The 17294-nt window shown below is 40.7% G+C and overlaps 1 protein-coding gene across 1 annotated transcript in view; it reads left to right on the plus strand.

Moving 5' to 3' along the window:
* Positions 1-17294, plus strand: part of TRPM1 (transient receptor potential cation channel subfamily M member 1) — a 98877-nt gene that overhangs the window by 51986 nt on the left and 29597 nt on the right. Inside the window, exons 6-13 of the mRNA XM_017835888.1 lie at positions 5201-5280; positions 6062-6257; positions 7071-7284; positions 8008-8132; positions 8811-8982; positions 11377-11551; positions 14248-14371; positions 16488-16560. Of these exons, the coding sequence (XP_017691377.1) occupies positions 5201-5280; positions 6062-6257; positions 7071-7284; positions 8008-8132; positions 8811-8982; positions 11377-11551; positions 14248-14371; positions 16488-16560 (1159 nt within the window). The remainder of the gene's footprint in view (positions 1-5200; positions 5281-6061; positions 6258-7070; positions 7285-8007; positions 8133-8810; positions 8983-11376; positions 11552-14247; positions 14372-16487; positions 16561-17294) is intronic.

Below are 17294 nucleotides of genomic sequence, written 5' to 3' on the forward strand. Positions count from 1 at the left end.
ATTTATTTTTTCTCCTAGCAGTTTATTGTTATTTATTTTCTCTCAAGTGAGAGCAAGTGAATGTGGTTACCTCCATGGCATTGTGCACACATCGTGCACGTGCTCTCGAGATGAATTTCATTCCACATCCAGATTCCTTCTTTCTCTCGCTATCTCATCAAAGCAAACATCCCTCTTCTCAAATCTGGCATAAATATCCCATTTTAATTCTGTAGAGCATTCTAATTAAATAATTGGGCAATACAGTTGAGATTTGATTTCCCTGCTAATACCACCTGCAGCATCCTATAAACTATGGGAGGATTACCATGAAGAGTTGGTCAGACGGTATTAACAGGGCTACAGCTGAATGTTTCCAAAAATGGCAATAATCAATCCACATCTTAACAAGATGTTGGTGAAAGTATTTTGTATTAGTCCACGGATGTGAACTCTGCTGCCCAGCCAACTCCATTTTTTTATTATTTTGTGCTTGATTTAGCCTGAACAGCTTTGTCAAACCCTGTATGATGCATGACATGCATTTGTTTGGTCCCCTGCCTGCTCCCCCGGTGCATTTGTGTGCCAGGCACTGTCTGCTGTGTCCGCCCCTGTCCCTGGCTCCATGCACCGGGCCCTGCTGTTCCCATTCCCGGTGTGCTGAGCAGCTGTGCCTGCCCCAGGCCCAGCTGGGCTGTGGAGCCTGTGCCCTGTGCCCCAGGGGCAGCGGGCTGGGACAGCACAGGGCCGAGGCCTTGTCCCACCCTGTGACCGAGCCGGGCCATCCATTGCTGGGGATCAGGGCTGCTCACAGGGCTGACTGCTGGGCTGGGGGCTGGCTGAGTGCAGGCTCTGGGTGTGCACAGTGACACGGCTGTCTCTCATCCCTGCCCCCCCTCTCACTCCCCATGTTCTTTCACTCCCTTTGGTGGTATTTTTGTCATTAATGCTTCTCCACAATCACTGCTGTGCTATCCTGCAGAGTTATTTGTCAACTGAAAGTCACAGCTTCTGGTGACGCAGTGTCATGTAAGAGTTTGTAGCATGACATTTCCAGTGGCTTTCCTCTCCTGTGTCAATTCCTACCTTGGATTTCCACCCAGATGCATCTGTTGGTCCATACCCACCCCTTGCTCTTGCATAAAGCTGCAGTGAGACAGGGCTGCAGGCTTTGTTTTGGTACAGCCTGAAATTTGGCCCAGTACTTGTTCATTGAATGGTAGGTTATATATGAAGTTATATATTATACATAAAATGTCATGCTAATTTAGTGGCAAACTGGAATTGTCTGTGTGTGGTGGTGAGAGAAAATTCTCTTCAGTTGCTGCCTGGCTGCAGCCCTGGATATGCAGTTTCTCAGCAAATAGTGTCATTCATTTGCCATAGTCAAAGGATAACTGGTCTTGGTAGAACTAATTCTTGTGTTTATTAGTGCCTATATTAGCAAGGGGACTAGTGCTTTGGGGTCTTAATTTTGTTATCCCATGCTTTACAAGCCAGCAATACTGATTTCCATTCCTTTCTGCAGGAGACCTTTTTAAAGCTAAAGACAGCAAGCAAATCCATAATGTAGAATAATATAAATCCAGTATTAATTTACACTGTTTCTTGGCAACATATTCATTTCCAGGCTGAAGTATAAGAATTAACAGTGATGTGGTTTTGTTTTGTTTTTACCAAAATTTATGAGACCTGTTGTCGGTTTACATAAAGGAGAAAAAATAAACCACTGAACATCTGAATTATTTTTTTTCAAAACTAGATTCTAACTAATACATTCAGGATTTGCAATAAAAAGCAAGTTTGAACTTCCCCACCATCAAAAAGTTGGGATCTCCTTTTTCTGCTTTTCTTAGCGGTGAATGGAAAACTCCCACTGGCTGTTGGTCTGAAAACTGTAGCTGATCTGTCATAGCCCTTTAACAGTTTATCCATTCCAAGACTGTTAAAAAGTGCTTATTTTTTTCCGAACTCACCACAGACAGTATGTGTACTTATATTTTTCCTTAAGAAATCAAGTACATTTCAGTGCAGAGAAGTGTACAGAACGTGTACTAAGTAAGTAAAGAAAGTGCCCGTTTTCTGACAGTAAATGTTTCTGCTCAAGTATTTGCACTGGATTATAATGAAGCTTTGGTTAAGCAGATTAAATAGACAAAAGCAGTGAAACTTCAAAGGCTGACCAAATGTGCTGAGGTTTTTATTTCCCCAGTCTGTAATGCCTGCTTTTGCCTTCCTCTCATTAGCACAGGAAAATAAGCCAGTAGAGCACAATGTGTTGTCCCTCTGTAGTGCCTGCAGTGCCTGATTTCTAACGGGGTTTTAGGGTGAGTATGGAAGGTCTTTTTCAATGTAGCAGTAGATAATAGATCTTCTGTGAGAGGGGTTTTAAGAACAACTGCACAGCTGAGAGCTCAGCTGTATTGTAGACCTCATTTTAGATTCCAAGAAGCAACCAAACACAGATATTAAGTCTGTGACTTAATCCAATGGTTAATTAACTGTTTTTACATGAAGCACTCAAAATAGCAAAGGAAAGTCTGTGTTTTGTGCTGTGAGGAATAAGGTAAAGCAGTATTCAATGGCATGTGTAAAAACTTTTTGGATATTTCTAGATTGCATTTTCCAGTGTTCCCTACAGAACAGTTAAATGTTCAGCATCTGTTATCATTTTTATTTTGAAGAGTATTTCCTGTACTATGGGATCGATTTGGACTTTTGTGTCACTTAGTCAAGAAGTTATCACAGAAGCCAAAAGTTTTAATCGAGGTGAAAATGGATATATTTAAAATATGTAAAATAATGACAAAACCTAAATTAATTAAAAATTTAAATATATAATTTTAAAAGTACAGAAATTATGTAAGCTCTGTAACAGTTTCCTGTTAAACTCATTTTATAATGTTAAAGATGATAAACTAGTATGGTGTATATGAACAGAAGTAACAACATTGGACACAGTTGTAAAACAGCAGTGAATTTGTACACTTATGGCTTTTGTTTAATTTGGAAAAATTACTGTAATTCCAATAAAATAGACTATTTTTGTCTCTCTGAATATTTTGAACAGCCTATAAATTAGCAAAATCTGGTTCTGAACAGGTAAATGGCATTTGTTTGATGGAATCACCCACCTCCATGTACCACAGAGCCTCGTGGATCTCCCTGTCTGGGGTGTTTTCTCTGCTTTTCTAGAACTGGACTCTGATGCTATAGGACAAAAGCATTTTCTAAGCTCCATTTTGAATAATACTATTGCTAAAACTTGTCACCTTGTAAAAACCTTGCCAGAAAGTTTATGAAAAGAACCTTTTTAGTTTCAATTGAAGACGGACCCTGTGGAGTCAAGAGAGGAGAGCTGACCAAATCACACAGGCTTCAGATATCAATTTAATTCTCTCTTCCTTCATATTTCATAATCAATCTCTTTATGCTAAATGCCTGAAATGCATGCCTTGTCATTCTGGAAGCGAGTAAAATTGTAGCTACTTGAAGTTTTGTGTAACAAGTCCTTTCCTCTTCCTCTTTCCGTGGTGCTCTGAGCTCTGAAAAGCTCCTTCTGGAATGCAATGAGGTGGTTCTGCCTGGGTACATCAGTCAGTTAAAGTGGAGAGCAGAGGTGCAGGACCTGTCAGACCACTGCCTGTCAGGGGAGACTGGCTCAGAGGCACCTGCAAGAGGCAAGTGTTTGTGGACCTGCACAGATCGTGGACAGCTTTTTCGTGAAGTAGAAACTTCATTTGGCAACTTATTTGCAATTACTTGAAGTGAGGGAACTGCAAGTAGTCCCCTATTATTTTAGACATAATGGAGAAAATGAAGAAGCCAGACAGGAACTAACAAGTCAACAAACAAAGAAACTTCAGAGACAACTCTTGCCTCACATAAAAAAAGACAACTATTACACCCTCTGTTCATCATGTCATGCACTGAGCAGCACTGAGGGGGCCAGGCTGGTTTCAAAGCTATTGCCAGGCTGACAGACATCTACAGTTAACTTTCTTAAGTCCAAAATCAGCAAGGCTTTTGGTACGTTCTCTAGGAAAGCCCCCTCACCCTTTTTTTTAGATTTTTTTCTTTTTTTTTTTGAAGGCACCCTGAAAGTTCTTGTGTCATTTTTAGCTTCTGTGTCTGCAAAAATTTAATTTCACTTCCAGAGAGGAAACTAAAGCAAAACAAACATTTGCTTGCTACTTGAAAAGACATGAATTCCTAGTTCAAACTCAGAAGAGGGAACTTTTGTCAGCAAGGCAAAGGTATCGGTGTCATCAAATCGTGAGTGGGTTTTAACATTTTTTTGTTTCTTTAAAATTAAAAGTCTGGTTTGAGTTGACTTTATTAAATTCCCCACGAAATGTTGGTTTATTACTGCAGTGGTGATGATACTTAGCCTTGTTAATGGTTGCAGGGACAGAGAAGGTCTGGGGTTTGCAAGTAAGGAACTGGGTGAAGCTCTGGCCTGCAGCACTTGCTGCACTCACTCCCTTCAGTGCTCCCAAACCCCACTGCACTTCCAAAGCAGAGGTAAATGCCTTGAGCGAATCTGGTTTTGTTCCAGTTTGCACATTGCTGCTTTTAAAATGGCTGTGAACTTGGTCTGGTTTCTGGTTTGCAAGCAGTATAATAGGCCAACACATTTTGGAGGTTGTTTTCTTTCTCCTGTTTCACAGATACCTGAAGAGTTTGTGCTTTTTCTGTTAAATGTTCTTTTAATTTAAAGAATGGCTCCTTCCAAGATACATCTCCATCAGAGTAAGATGCCCTGGGAATGACTGGAACTGGATTTGCAACGGGAAAAAGTTACTTGAGAATGTTAATTATGCAGAGAAGGTTTCTGGGAAGCAATTTCTACACAAGAAGGATGATTCTAAAATGTTATTTGGAGTAAATATCTATTTATGTCACAATTTATGCTGATATTTGGTACTACTTTGAGTCCATTTACTGTTTACTATAGTAGGAAGCAGCAGCTGAATTTTGTGGTAGACCTTGAAACTTCAAGACCAGCATCTTTGCACGAGGGTTTTTACACACATTTGAGGTTTAAATTTTATACGTCATAGAAAATTCACATCACCTACTTGCTTCATGAGTAGATGTGTCTGGTGTTTAAAAGTGCTGTAATAAATTCAGTGGCTGAAAACAGAAGGGGAATGTTACAATATCTGCCACACAGAAATATTTCAGTACTTTTATTTCTTTATTTTTTCTCTCTTTTTAGGGTCAAAAGGCTTGGATAGAGAAGACCTTTTCTAAAAGAGAATGCATCTATGTAATTGCCAACAACAAAGACACTAGCAGGTAACATTTGAAATGTTTGCATTGGCCAATAGAAAAGGTTAATACTGAAGGAACTGGACTTTATTTGGATTCAGATGTGTGAAACTGAGACCCAGTTTCCTCACTGCCCTTAAAGGGAGGTGAGAAAGGAACAAAAACCAAGTCATGCTTGCACTGAAATCTGTGCAGAGCCCTGGGCTGTGTCATACACAGAGGATGAGGCTGGGCAGCAGGAGAGGCAGAGAATTGTTAGTTCCTAGCTTTGCAAGCCTGAATCCTGAATTCTGAAGGCAAGGGTGCAATAATGTGGTGCCATTCTTCACAGCTGGTATGACATTACCACCAACAGTAATATACAGGGGACTCGAATCCTTAGTCCAAATGTTACTATTACTGCATGGCTTGGCTACACTGTGGTCCATCTTGTCTGGATAACTTAACATGGGAGCTGATAACTTAACATGGGAGATGATAACTTAACATGGGAGCCACATGTGAGCTGTCACCTCTGAGGAAGAAACAAGTGGTCAGTGTTCCTGTTTGCATTCTTCCTCCTTGCCTGTCCCTAAGCCTAGAACAGCTTTCCAGTGTATAACACAAGTGAAGTGAAGTGAAATTTTTTATCTTTGCTTGTTAAAAACACCTGAGGACTGGTAATTCTGGCATATGTGTGTATGTGAGAGGTGTTTCTATGATTCATGTAGAGCAAGGCATGGTCAGAGAAAAATCTAATTTCCGATTTACTGTTTTCTTTTATATTGGAGATACTGTAGTCAAAGTCCCTTCACATTTTAACTTACAGGTGCTGCTGTGGCCAGCTCATTACCCAGCATATTCCACCTCCTCCAAGTATAACAGCTAATAAAAATGGAGAAGAAACGAAGCAAGTGGAAGCTCAGCCAGAGAAATGGTCTGTCAGTAAACACACCCAAACATACCCAACTGATGCCTATGGAAACCTTGAATTCCAGGGAGGAGGACATTCCAATAAGGCCATGGTAAGGAGCCCAGGCTACTCTAAGGTATTCATCTGGTATGTTAGCTCAACAGACTGCTGAATTTTCTTAGCAGTAGAAGTAACAGCAAGTCAAACTTCCGTGAAACTTTTGTTTTGCTTCTCTTCTGAACTAATCCAAATTTAGACTTGTTTCTTTGCTCATTTATTTTCTTATCTCTCTACTGAGACTGCCACTCAAGACAACCCACCTCAAAAACTTGTCCAAAATGTGTGGGAGAGGTAGGTGGGTTTTGTTAGTGGTGGTCTGTTTGTTTTCAAAAGCAGAAATAAGCACAAGCTTATTCTGTAGATTTCTTTGATAGAGTAGTAGTTTGAACAGAAATCAGAGTGGTAGAACTAAACTGAGAAGAAGGCAGGTCATTGCTTCAGAGACAGAACCACGTATATCAACAGTGAGTGGGATAAAATGTAACATGAACCTCGTGTCTTGTGAAGGTCATTGATTCTGTGTGGCTGTCAAAACAGAGCTTATAGGAACAGTACAAAACACCTTCCAGACATTTTAAATAGGTGGCTTCCAACAATGCAGATTTGTAATAAGAGTTTAGGATCACTTGATAGCAGTCAGTTTTGCAGGTGAAGAGAGGCAAGTAAGTTGATGAAGTGAATAGTAAATTGTGAAAGTTTTCAACCATTTTTTCTAATCATCAGCAGCAGAGAAATGTAATAATGTGTTGCTTGAAAATTATAAAACTTTCTTCAAGATGAAAGGCATCATATAATCACTGTTTGCTCAGTCAGTAGAAATTTCCAGAGCAGGTGGAGTGATAATATTACACATTGCTCTCTGCAGTACATCCGTGTGTCATACGACACTAAACCAGATTCTCTGCTGCATCTCATGGTGAAAGACTGGCAACTGGAACTGCCCAAACTCTTAATCTCTGTCCATGGAGGCCTCCAGAACTTTGAAATGCAACCTAAATTAAAGCAAGTATTTGGAAAAGGTCTGATAAAGGCTGCCATGACCACAGGGGCTTGGATTTTCACTGGTGGTGTTAGTACAGGTAAGCAATTCCCATCACTTTTAGTTTACTTAAGAATTCAGTGATGTTCATTCACTAATCTTTCCCACAGGCAGAAGATTTAAGTCTACATGAACAAGTCATTGCCCACTAGACCAAAAAAGGAGCATTGTAATCATTTGTGTTAATCTCCTACCCAGCCTAGACCATAAGATTTTCCTGGGTCAGTATTGGTTTGCATTACTGGTGTTTCCCCTGAAAAGAAATTTCAGCCTTGGTTTCAGTAGCAAGGAATCTACCAGTAGTTATAATACACTTTTTTAGTACTTGATTACCCTTGTAGTTAATAAGTATCCTACTCTGAATTTACCAAGCTTTAGCTTCTTATGGTTTGTTTTTGTACAAAGATCTTTCTGTTACTAAAAGTGTATTTCCTGATGTTGTGGCTTGTGTCCACTGAATAACACACTTGGAGACAGACAAGGGTACAGATTACACTGTGGCAAGTTAAGTCACTGGGTAAGTCTTTCAAAGACGTCACTGAATTCAGCACAAGGATGTGAAAAGGTAATAGGATTTACACACAACCATAACAAAAAAAAAACGTGGGTTTGTCTGCATTGCATATTCTATCATAGAGATACCAGGTTAGTAGTGAAAGCAACTCAGAAAAACAGGCAGCTCCATGAGAGACAAGGAGAAAATTCTGTCGTTTAGTGATCTCTCAAAAGTGCCAAGAGTGAATTCAATTAATCGCACCCACAGGTGTCATTCGTCACGTGGGAGATGCCTTGAAAGATCATTCTTCCAAATCCAGAGGACGAATATGTGCCATAGGAATTGCACCATGGGGCATTGTAGAAAACAAGGAAGATCTAATAGGAAAAGATGTAAGTCTTTAAGGAAAGAGCTGTTTAACAAAATACACTGTTAATATTTTTGAAGTATTACTTTACTCTGTTTCTAAAGCAGGCTTAAGAGCTAAAATGGAACAATTTCTTGAAAAAAAGTTGTTGTCCAAGTGTATTTCTCAGGTTGTCACCTATGACCTCCATGTAAATACAGAGCTAGTGAGGTTTCATTGCTTTCAGTAGTAAAGACCTCTCTGTGGTGACAGTCTTATGTCCTAACTCCAGGGTGACATATGGAGACTTCTGTGTCATGTCATGTAAGGGCCTTTACGTGTGCAAGGCTGGCATTTATTATGGATGGGTACTCTGGAGGGGCACATGAATTACTAGGAACTCCAAATGAGAATGTATTTTCTAATGCAGTAAGAGGATTAAGTGACAACACAGTGTGTGAACAAGGAGACTCGTTAATGAGCTTAGGGGAACATGCAGGGGAGTGCACAGATGTGACTGTCATCCCCCAAAGAAGAGAGTGCTGTGAAGAGTTCAGATTAGGACTGCAAAAGCAAGCTGTTTCTAGCTCTCCTCTGGTTTTGATTCTAAAGGTTTGGTTGGTTTGTTTCCTCATAAGACATGTGCTTCTGTTGGGTGGGGTGGGGGATTTTCCTGTTGGGTTCTTCGTTCTAACCCAGGCGCGTCTCTGCCTTTGACACGCAGGTAACACGTGTTTACCAAACCATGTCAAACCCTCTGAGTAAGCTCTCTGTGCTCAACAGTTCCCACACCCACTTCATCCTGGCAGACAACGGTACTTTAGGTAAATATGGAGCTGAAGTAAAGTTACGGCGTCAGCTGGAGAAACACATTTCCCTCCAGAAAATAAACACACGTAAGTACAGTGGGACAAACTGTAAACATAACTTCTGAAAGGAAGGGAGGGAAGAAGGGCTTGAAATACTTTGAGGTATGGAAATGAAAGGCTTCTTCCAGCTCTTTCTAGAAAAATTACATCAGGACTGTGTGAGTGAACCAGAACATGTGCTGTCTGACCAGTGGTGAAAGGCCCACATCCAACAGCACAGGAAAGCCACGAAACGAGGATTGGATAAAGGGACGGAGAAAAGTTGACAAAAAATAATGAGGAGGAGCTTCAAAGCAGTAAAAATCTAAGGAAAGGAAAATGCACAGAATTTGTGCACTTCTGGTTAGAATTCATAAGCATCAGTAAACACACAGGATGAACTGATTTTGTGCAGTTCCTGTTTACAGGAATCCTGTGCAGCTCAGAGATTGCTGGTTCCAAATGTTCATGCTAGCATTTTATTTTCTCTTTTAGATGGATTGATTTGTTTCACTTGAAATATCACACTCAAAATTCTTGGATCTCCCAGATAAACTCAGCTGGGATTTCAATTTTTAATTAAGCAATTATCAAGATGATATCTCATCAGTGCTTTCATATTTAGTTTTCTATTTTCATATTTGTATTTATTTGTATAATTATATATTTGTATTTATACTTAATATTTGCATATTTAGTTTTGTGTATTTTTTAAATATCTTCCAGTTATTATGGCCTCTCTAAAATAACTTTCTAGAACTCTTTTTGCCATTATCTTTAAAAAATGCTTTTAAAATACATTTTTAATTTTTTGTAGAAAAAAAAGTTTTTTTAAAAAGATGACATTAAAAAAAGTTTATGGTCTTTGAATCCACACTTCAATTAAGAGCTACTGGAGAATTGACATCAGTTCTACCCATTGCCTTTCTGACTTCTTACACATGCCACTGTAAACTGTGTAGGCCTGTGTAAATAAGAGAAAACAGACATCCAGAATGACAACTGCATTGAACTCTACAGAGCTTTCTAATAGGGCTTAAGTGCTCTTATAACTAGAGCAGAAGAATCAAGTGGAGTGCCAGGTAAAGCCACAACGTGCAGTTAGAGATAAGCCCCGAGTCCCAGACGTCCTGGGAAGTGTGTAAGGAAGGCTTTGTGCCTACAGGAAGCTCGAGAACCTGAGTGGATCCAGTCCCTGCCCTGGGCCCTGGGTGTGGGTCAGGGTCAGGTGCTGCTGCCCACGGGCTGCAAACACCAGCCTGAGTTCTGCTGCTGGGCTCTGTCTGCTGCAGGAGTGCTGGCAGAGTGTAGGGTTGGAAAAGGGAGCTTCAGGGCCCAGAGCAAGATGCTGAGTGTCATTTCTTTTAATACCGCTGGAGCTGGGGGATGTTGGTTCAGATCTAGGTGGTGTTTGATGATCTTTGTCACGAGTTGGGAATACACATAGAAATCTGTTCTGCAAAGGGCTGCAGTACCCCTACAGTAACAACATGAAGGGAGTTGTTTTGTTTCTTTTTAATCACTTCAAGCACAGGCACCTCTTCTGGAAATCTCAGGAGGAATCATTAAAGATTTCATGGACACACAGGCGGGCCATACTCTGTGACTCCTCCTTCTCAGAGCTGGGGTACCCTGACAGGAGGATGTCAGGAAGCTTCTGCTGTTACAGTGAATGGTGTTCCTGTTCTTCAGAGAGGAATCAAGGTTGAAAATAACAACACTTTCACGTGTTCTTGGCCATGCAAAAAAAAATGCATCTTTATAAAGTACTGATCATTTTACAGATTAAGAACTGAATTCAAATGCTTATAACAGTGGGATTAGTCAGCTTTCAGGTAATGTTTTGTCCTTCATTTCCCCAAGTTTCTTGTGACCAAGGCTACTGAGACCATGTGACCTGTGGGCTTCCCTTTGTCATCCTATGCCTGGAGATCACAGTGAGGCAGGGACAGCAAAGGGATGCTCAGCTGTCGTCTCTTCCATCGCCAACCATTTCAGCCTCATGATAAAAACACTCATTTCATATTTTTTATCTTAGGAGTAAGCCTAAGTATATGTCACCTTACTGAAGACTTCCCATAGGTAACCAAGGAAGAATTCAAGCATCAAAGACAGTAGCTGGGAGCCATCCAAGTAACAGTGAAGCTAATGAAGCAATAGAACATCATGTTATAGGTGCTTTATCTGTACCCATTATCTGTTGCAAACAATTCATCAACAGCGAGTGAATAAGTTATCAGTATGGAGCTGACACAAAAGCAAGGGAAGAGAGGCATCTTGCTCTTTTCCTTTTGTGGCCACAAAACAGTATATGGATGTTTTATCTCATACTGACCATGAAATGACCAGAAATCACATCCACTCATAATATCTCAATCTCTTAAACTAAATTGCAATGACACTTCTTTTTTGTGTGTTTTTTTGTTCTTCTGTTTTTTGCAGGACTGGGGCAAGGTGTTCCTGTAGTTGGACTCATAGTGGAAGGGGGTCCCAACGTGATCTCCATTGTCTTGGAGTGCCTGCGAGAGGAGCCCCCTCTCCCTGTTGTGATCTGTGACGGCAGCGGGCGAGCGTCTGACATCCTGTCCTTTGCACACAAGTATTCAGAGGAAGGAGGGTAAGATTTCCAGATCTTCACCGGAGCTGTGTCTTGCTCAGGAGGGCACTGTAGGACTATATGCCTTGCTCTCACTGAAGTTTCATAAAAACTCACCTGAAGGACAAAAGGCTACTAACCAAGGGCATTCTGCTGCCAGCCAGCTTTTGCTGCCTGTTTGATCTTAGCCCTGGAGTTAATGAGAAGAAGTTGTTACCTCCTGGGATGTGTTTGATGGTCCTGTGCAGTGAGCCTGCTCTCAGTGCAGTGCACTGTCATACAGGCTCCAGCAGTGTCTGCTGCACTGTGCTTGGGGCTGGATTGGGCGTGTTAGAAGCAAGGAATGAGTGGAATAACTCTTTTCCTCAGATCAGGGCTGAGGTTAATTGGTGCATGCGTTTGCCTGATTCCAGTGCATTCTGGGAATGAGCTTCATTCTCCAAGAGTGCCAGAGCAGCTGTGAAAATGTTGGACTGCCTTCGTTCTTTTGCTACTCTTTGCACCTATGATGGTTTTTTGGGGCAGTGCTGCCTTATATCATGAACAGAGTGGAGGATGTTTTCTGGAGCATTCTACTCCACAGCCCTCCTGTCCATTGTCCAAATGAATTTCCTAATTCAAAGTTCTCTGGAGTGTCATTTTTATGGTTTTATGGTATTTTATGGTTGGTTGTTTGCCCCTTTGGTGGATACAAAGCCTACTAACAGCATAAAGCTCATCTACTCAAGTGAAAGCCAAGTATTGCATTTTTAGTTTAAAATATTGCTCCTCCCAGTCAAGTAGCATACTTTCCCCATTGTCATTGTTAATATCAAGATTTTATTTTTAGTAGCCAGATACAGGCAAAACCCTAATATGTTGCCTTGATTAGGGTATGGTACCTGTCTTGTGCTGAAGATACAGTCTATTTCCTGGAGCTTAGCTTGGGTTACATATCAGGGAGACAAGTAGTATAATCAAGGAGTGCAGATATTACTTGCTGAATTGGGAGAGCATCTCTGATCCTAGATTTTTTTTGGTGTTTAGACATCATACATATTTAATCCTACAAGGAAGTATTTAAGAGTCAACAACTTTCTTTTCCTTTCTGCCAACCAAGCCTTCCTGTGCTGGTTTAAAGGTAAACCAGCAGGGGAAAATGAACTCAACCCAAAAGAGAGATTATAAATCAGAATAACAATTTAATAAAATAATACAATAAGTACGATTATACAGACAAACAATTGGTTTTAACCCACAAAACCCAAATGTATAACCCAGCACCCTGGGGCATGAACAGAGTGGTGTTCTTTGGGCCCCCTGAGCCCAAAGTAAAGGGAGAGGGGGAAAACCTGTTGGTGAGAGTGCTGTTGCAGTCTGGTCAAAAGTGGTGATTGCAGTCTGGTCGAGGCTGGTGGTTGCAGTACAGTTGAGGGTGGTGGTTGCAGTCTGGCTGAGAGTGGTGGTCTGTAGTCTTCCTCTGGATCCCACGAGTGGTTAAAAAAATCCCAAGACTCCAAGATTATATATTGTCCAGTTAAGGCAGGAATGCTCAGTACTTCCGGGGGGGGGGGGGGTTCCTCAATGGGCGTGAGGACAAAAACACCCTCCTATCTCGCAGGCCTCTTAGCACCTAGTTTGTAGCCTGATGAGTCAGGCTGCTCTGGGCAGAGGGTGTAAATGCTCTATTGACAACAGTTTCTGGGAAATGGCATGGAAGGCTATAGAATACACAGTTTTGGGTTACACCCATCCAGTGATGAACTGGGCCCAGCTGTTCTAACTAGGACACTTCCTTAGCTTAGATCAAACTTTCTGTTTTTTCTTTTTTTCTTTCTCATTCGTCCTTCCTATCAGCTCATGGGTAATTGGAAGAGCTTATCAGGATCAGTCTGTCTGAGATGTGTTCACTGCATGACTTTCTCTCCCAGTGGATATAATGCAGTGTTCAATTTTCTTCTCCAATAATTATAAGATAAATATGTTCATCTAGTAAGGCAGATCTACAATGAGAATTTTTTGTCAGTCCAATCATTTTCTCACAATCAGCTTTGAATTTTACTGTATCTCTCGGCACCTGCTGCTAATATTTTCCATCATCTGAAAATACATGTGTTTTATTAGGAAATACATGAAGACTGAAGGGCTCTGGTTCATATTCCTTGGAGAGATGAAACATTTCTGACCGTTCTAGAATGCTTTCAGTATAATTTCTTGAATCATTTTTCAGCTTGTTTGTTTCTCGGGTATTATGAGGTTTCAGATACGGCAGCAATTTCAATCCTCTAAGAGGATAACCAGGATAACCAAGGTGACATATCAGTAGCATGAAATATTTGGGGATTTTCAGCTATATGCAAAGGGCCTTGTAACATTTAGAAGCAAAGGTAGGGGTCCTGTAAGTTATAGTGCTAACTTATATCCATAATATATAGCAAGAGTAAGAGCTACGTGCATTTTATTCCAGGGTGAAAGGATAGTTCAAGTTCTCTGCCAGTTTTTAAATCAGTGCTGAAGTACTGAGATGCATAAAAGCCAGTTTGGGTATGAATTTCCTGGTTGCAGTTAACTCCTCCTGGACTCCTTACCTGTACTGAATGAAGGGTGCTGTATGTTTTCATTTCTTTTCAAAATGAAGTCGTTGCTCTGATGGATGAAAACTTGTTTCTCAAACAGCAGGCCTTCTGAATATATATTCGTTCTGGCAATGTCTTCTTTTATGTCTCATTTTCTTTTAGGATAATAAATGAATCCCTCAGGGACCAGCTTTTAGTTACCATCCAGAAAACTTTTAACTACAACAGGAATCAAGCTCATCAGCTGTTCGTCATTCTTATGGAGTGCATGAAAAAAAAAGAACTTGTAAGTGTTCTAAAAGTAGTTCACAAAGATCATGCTTGTGACCAAGTTTTCAGAGTACTTTCAAGTGCCATTTTCCCAGGGTTATAGTTTAAACTTTTTTTCCCATAATAATAATGGCCAGTCTTCGCGAGCGAAGATTTGGGAAAGGTCATTAACCCTTCGAGCCTGCGCAGTGGATTTTTTAGGTGAGAGACAGCGTGCGCTGAACTGAGCCCACCCTTTAATCCTGAGGTTCATCTGCCGGGGCCAAGCACGCTTGGACAGTGGCAGTGAGGGTCTCAGAACGTAGGTTTGTTTAGAGTGACCTTCTCTTAGATGGATTGCCTTACAGGGCTGACGAGCTCCATCTGCCCGGGGGGCTGGGAATCGAACCCGGGTCGCAGCAGTGAGAGTCCTGCACCTTAACCACTAGACCACCAGAGGCCCCTTTTTTTTTTTTTCCCATATAGCTCCATTAACTGTACACAGTCTTTCACTCATAAGCATAGGCCAAGAAAAGAATTCTGTCTTCTGGAAAGCCTCAAAAACAGGTTTCAGATTCTTCTCCTGTGTAAGTTGATAGGAATCTTTTTTCACAGACTTGAGCAAGGCAGACTAAGACACTGAGATAAATGCACTAAACCCACGATCAACTGCTCCTGTGTTAGAAAGTAGAGGAAAGATGATTGAAGAAAGGGTTCCTGGGGGCAAGAGGCATTCAGAGTGCGTTTGGTTTCTGACACAGTCTTTAACAGCCTCTCATTGCAGTCAAATGGCCTTTTCAGGCCTTTCAAAAGAAACTGAAGCATTAAGTGCTGTTGAATATCCCACCCTTTCGTGCTCCTGGGTTGTCCCAAGTCTGCTCTGTGTGCAGTACCACACACTCAGGTTCCTGCCTGTCTGCCCCATCACAGCTGCAGAGAAAAGTGTGCTTGGGAAAAGAAAACCTGTCATCTGGAAACAGTGCATTGAAATTGTGTTCACTGTGCCTGTGACTTTGCAGGCAAAATGGATCTTTGAGTGTTTTCCTTTGACTAATTGTTTCAGTGAAATTTTGTCAATATGATGCTGAGATTAGTTCCATTCACACACCCTCACTGGAAGTCAAATTGGTAAAAAGCGTGAGTGATAAACTGACTGGAAGAGAGTCAGCCTTTCTGGAAGAAGTGATTGAGAAAAGAGAGCCCACAACTGCTTTAGTCAAACTGTTTTGAATTTTCAATGCACATCAGAGCAGGCCTGGTTTACTCAGCAAAATTCAGACACTGAATGCAGCCTAAGCAGACTTACAGTTTGTTTGTTGATAGTATTGTCTACCTTCTTGTTAATTAATAAAAGTTTTCCTATAGTTCTTCTCTCTTCTAATGTCATGTATCTTTGCATTCATGTGAAGTCTATTCTAACTGTTGAGAAAATTGCTATTCCCAGTAGTAATGCTAGCATCTACTGTGGAGAATTGGTTTTGGAAGATGAAGAATTTGGGGTTTTTTCTCTGCATGTGGTATTAACTTATCAAGATGGAATATTAGGTTATTCTGCTTTTGAATTACCAATCTTTTAATATGTGGTTCAGTGGCTAAGCTTGAATGAATTAGTATTTTTAAAATCAGTGAGTTGTAATGGACCAAACTAAGCAAATATGACTGGAAATAATCACCTTTCTTTATTATTTGGTTCTGCCATTTTGATTGTCATACATAACATAACCTGCAGCTGAAAAAATTTGAGTGTTTTTGTCAAGAAAATGGATGCTGTGATAGGTATCTCAGGTAACTAGCATTTCCATTTCCAAACTGGCATTTCCATTACTGCTGGAAAGTAATGGAACTGTCAGAAAACAATCAGTTTTGCATGGCAGTTTTGTCACCATTTTCCAAAATTCATGGATTTGGTGAAGATTTTCATCAAGTTTGTCATGTTTAGCAATGCAGGGATATTTTAGGATAAGTTCATTGAAAGAATTTATTTAAAAACTTTTGTGAAAATTAAATTTCAAAGAAAAATTTAGTACTTTTTGAACAATCTGAAGTCTTACGAAATAATAAAGCTGCACCATTGTGCTCTATTTCCCGTTGCATGTTCAGTCTCTCTGTCCCTGTGTTGTAATTCCCTGTGTTTGGGTTTGTGCTCCCTTTAGATCACTGTGTTCCGCATGGGCTCCGAGGGCCAGCAGGACATTGAGATGTCCATCCTGACTGCTCTCCTCAAAGGTGGGTCTCACAGGCACTTAGGAAGGATGCACAAGACAGTCCTATGCACTATCTGAGGTTCACTCTTCGTGTTGTGTCTTTGATTTATTCTCTTGGATTCTACCAAGTACCTGAATGTGCTTGGTTAAAGTTCAGCTTCACAGGGAGCATAAAATCTACATTGTGTGACTTCCCTCCCCTGAAAGCCTGAGGTGGGAATGTTGCAACAACTATACTACTGATACTTCGGCTCATTTTATTGCAGTTTTAGCATACATTAACACAGTCAGAAGAAAAGGTGGGAAGAGAAAAGGTTGTCTGGATTTTTCCAGATCTCAGATTGTGATATTTAAGCCTTAGAGCAATAGGATCAGTTCCATATTTGTTTGGAGTTTGTTACATTTGCAGGTATATAGTAGTTGACACAAGCTCAATATGGGATCACTGGAGTCCCCAAAGCAAAGAAATAAAGAGAGGAAGTATTGCACTCTTATCTACAGCATCAGCCAGAGGAGTTGAGAGGGGTCTTTCAGAAGAGTTAAATATCTGTCTTTAGTGTCAGAATAGAAGTCAATGTAGGAACTTTTTAAAAAAGGGAGATAATCTGGTTAATCCTTTGGAAATCAGGATTATGGGGTTACATGGAAGATGCTATAAAGCAATTTGATGAATCCACCACTTTGTGGTAGAATTTTTCTAATGGTAGTATGATACAGAGTCAGGCTGGCTGTTTTCTAGTTCTTGGAGAAGTGAAT

Source organism: Lepidothrix coronata, unplaced genomic scaffold (genome assembly GCF_001604755.1).
Source record: "Lepidothrix coronata isolate B3197 unplaced genomic scaffold, Lepidothrix_coronata-1.0 Scaffold266, whole genome shotgun sequence".
Classification (NCBI taxonomy): Eukaryota; Metazoa; Chordata; class Aves; order Passeriformes; family Pipridae; genus Lepidothrix; species Lepidothrix coronata.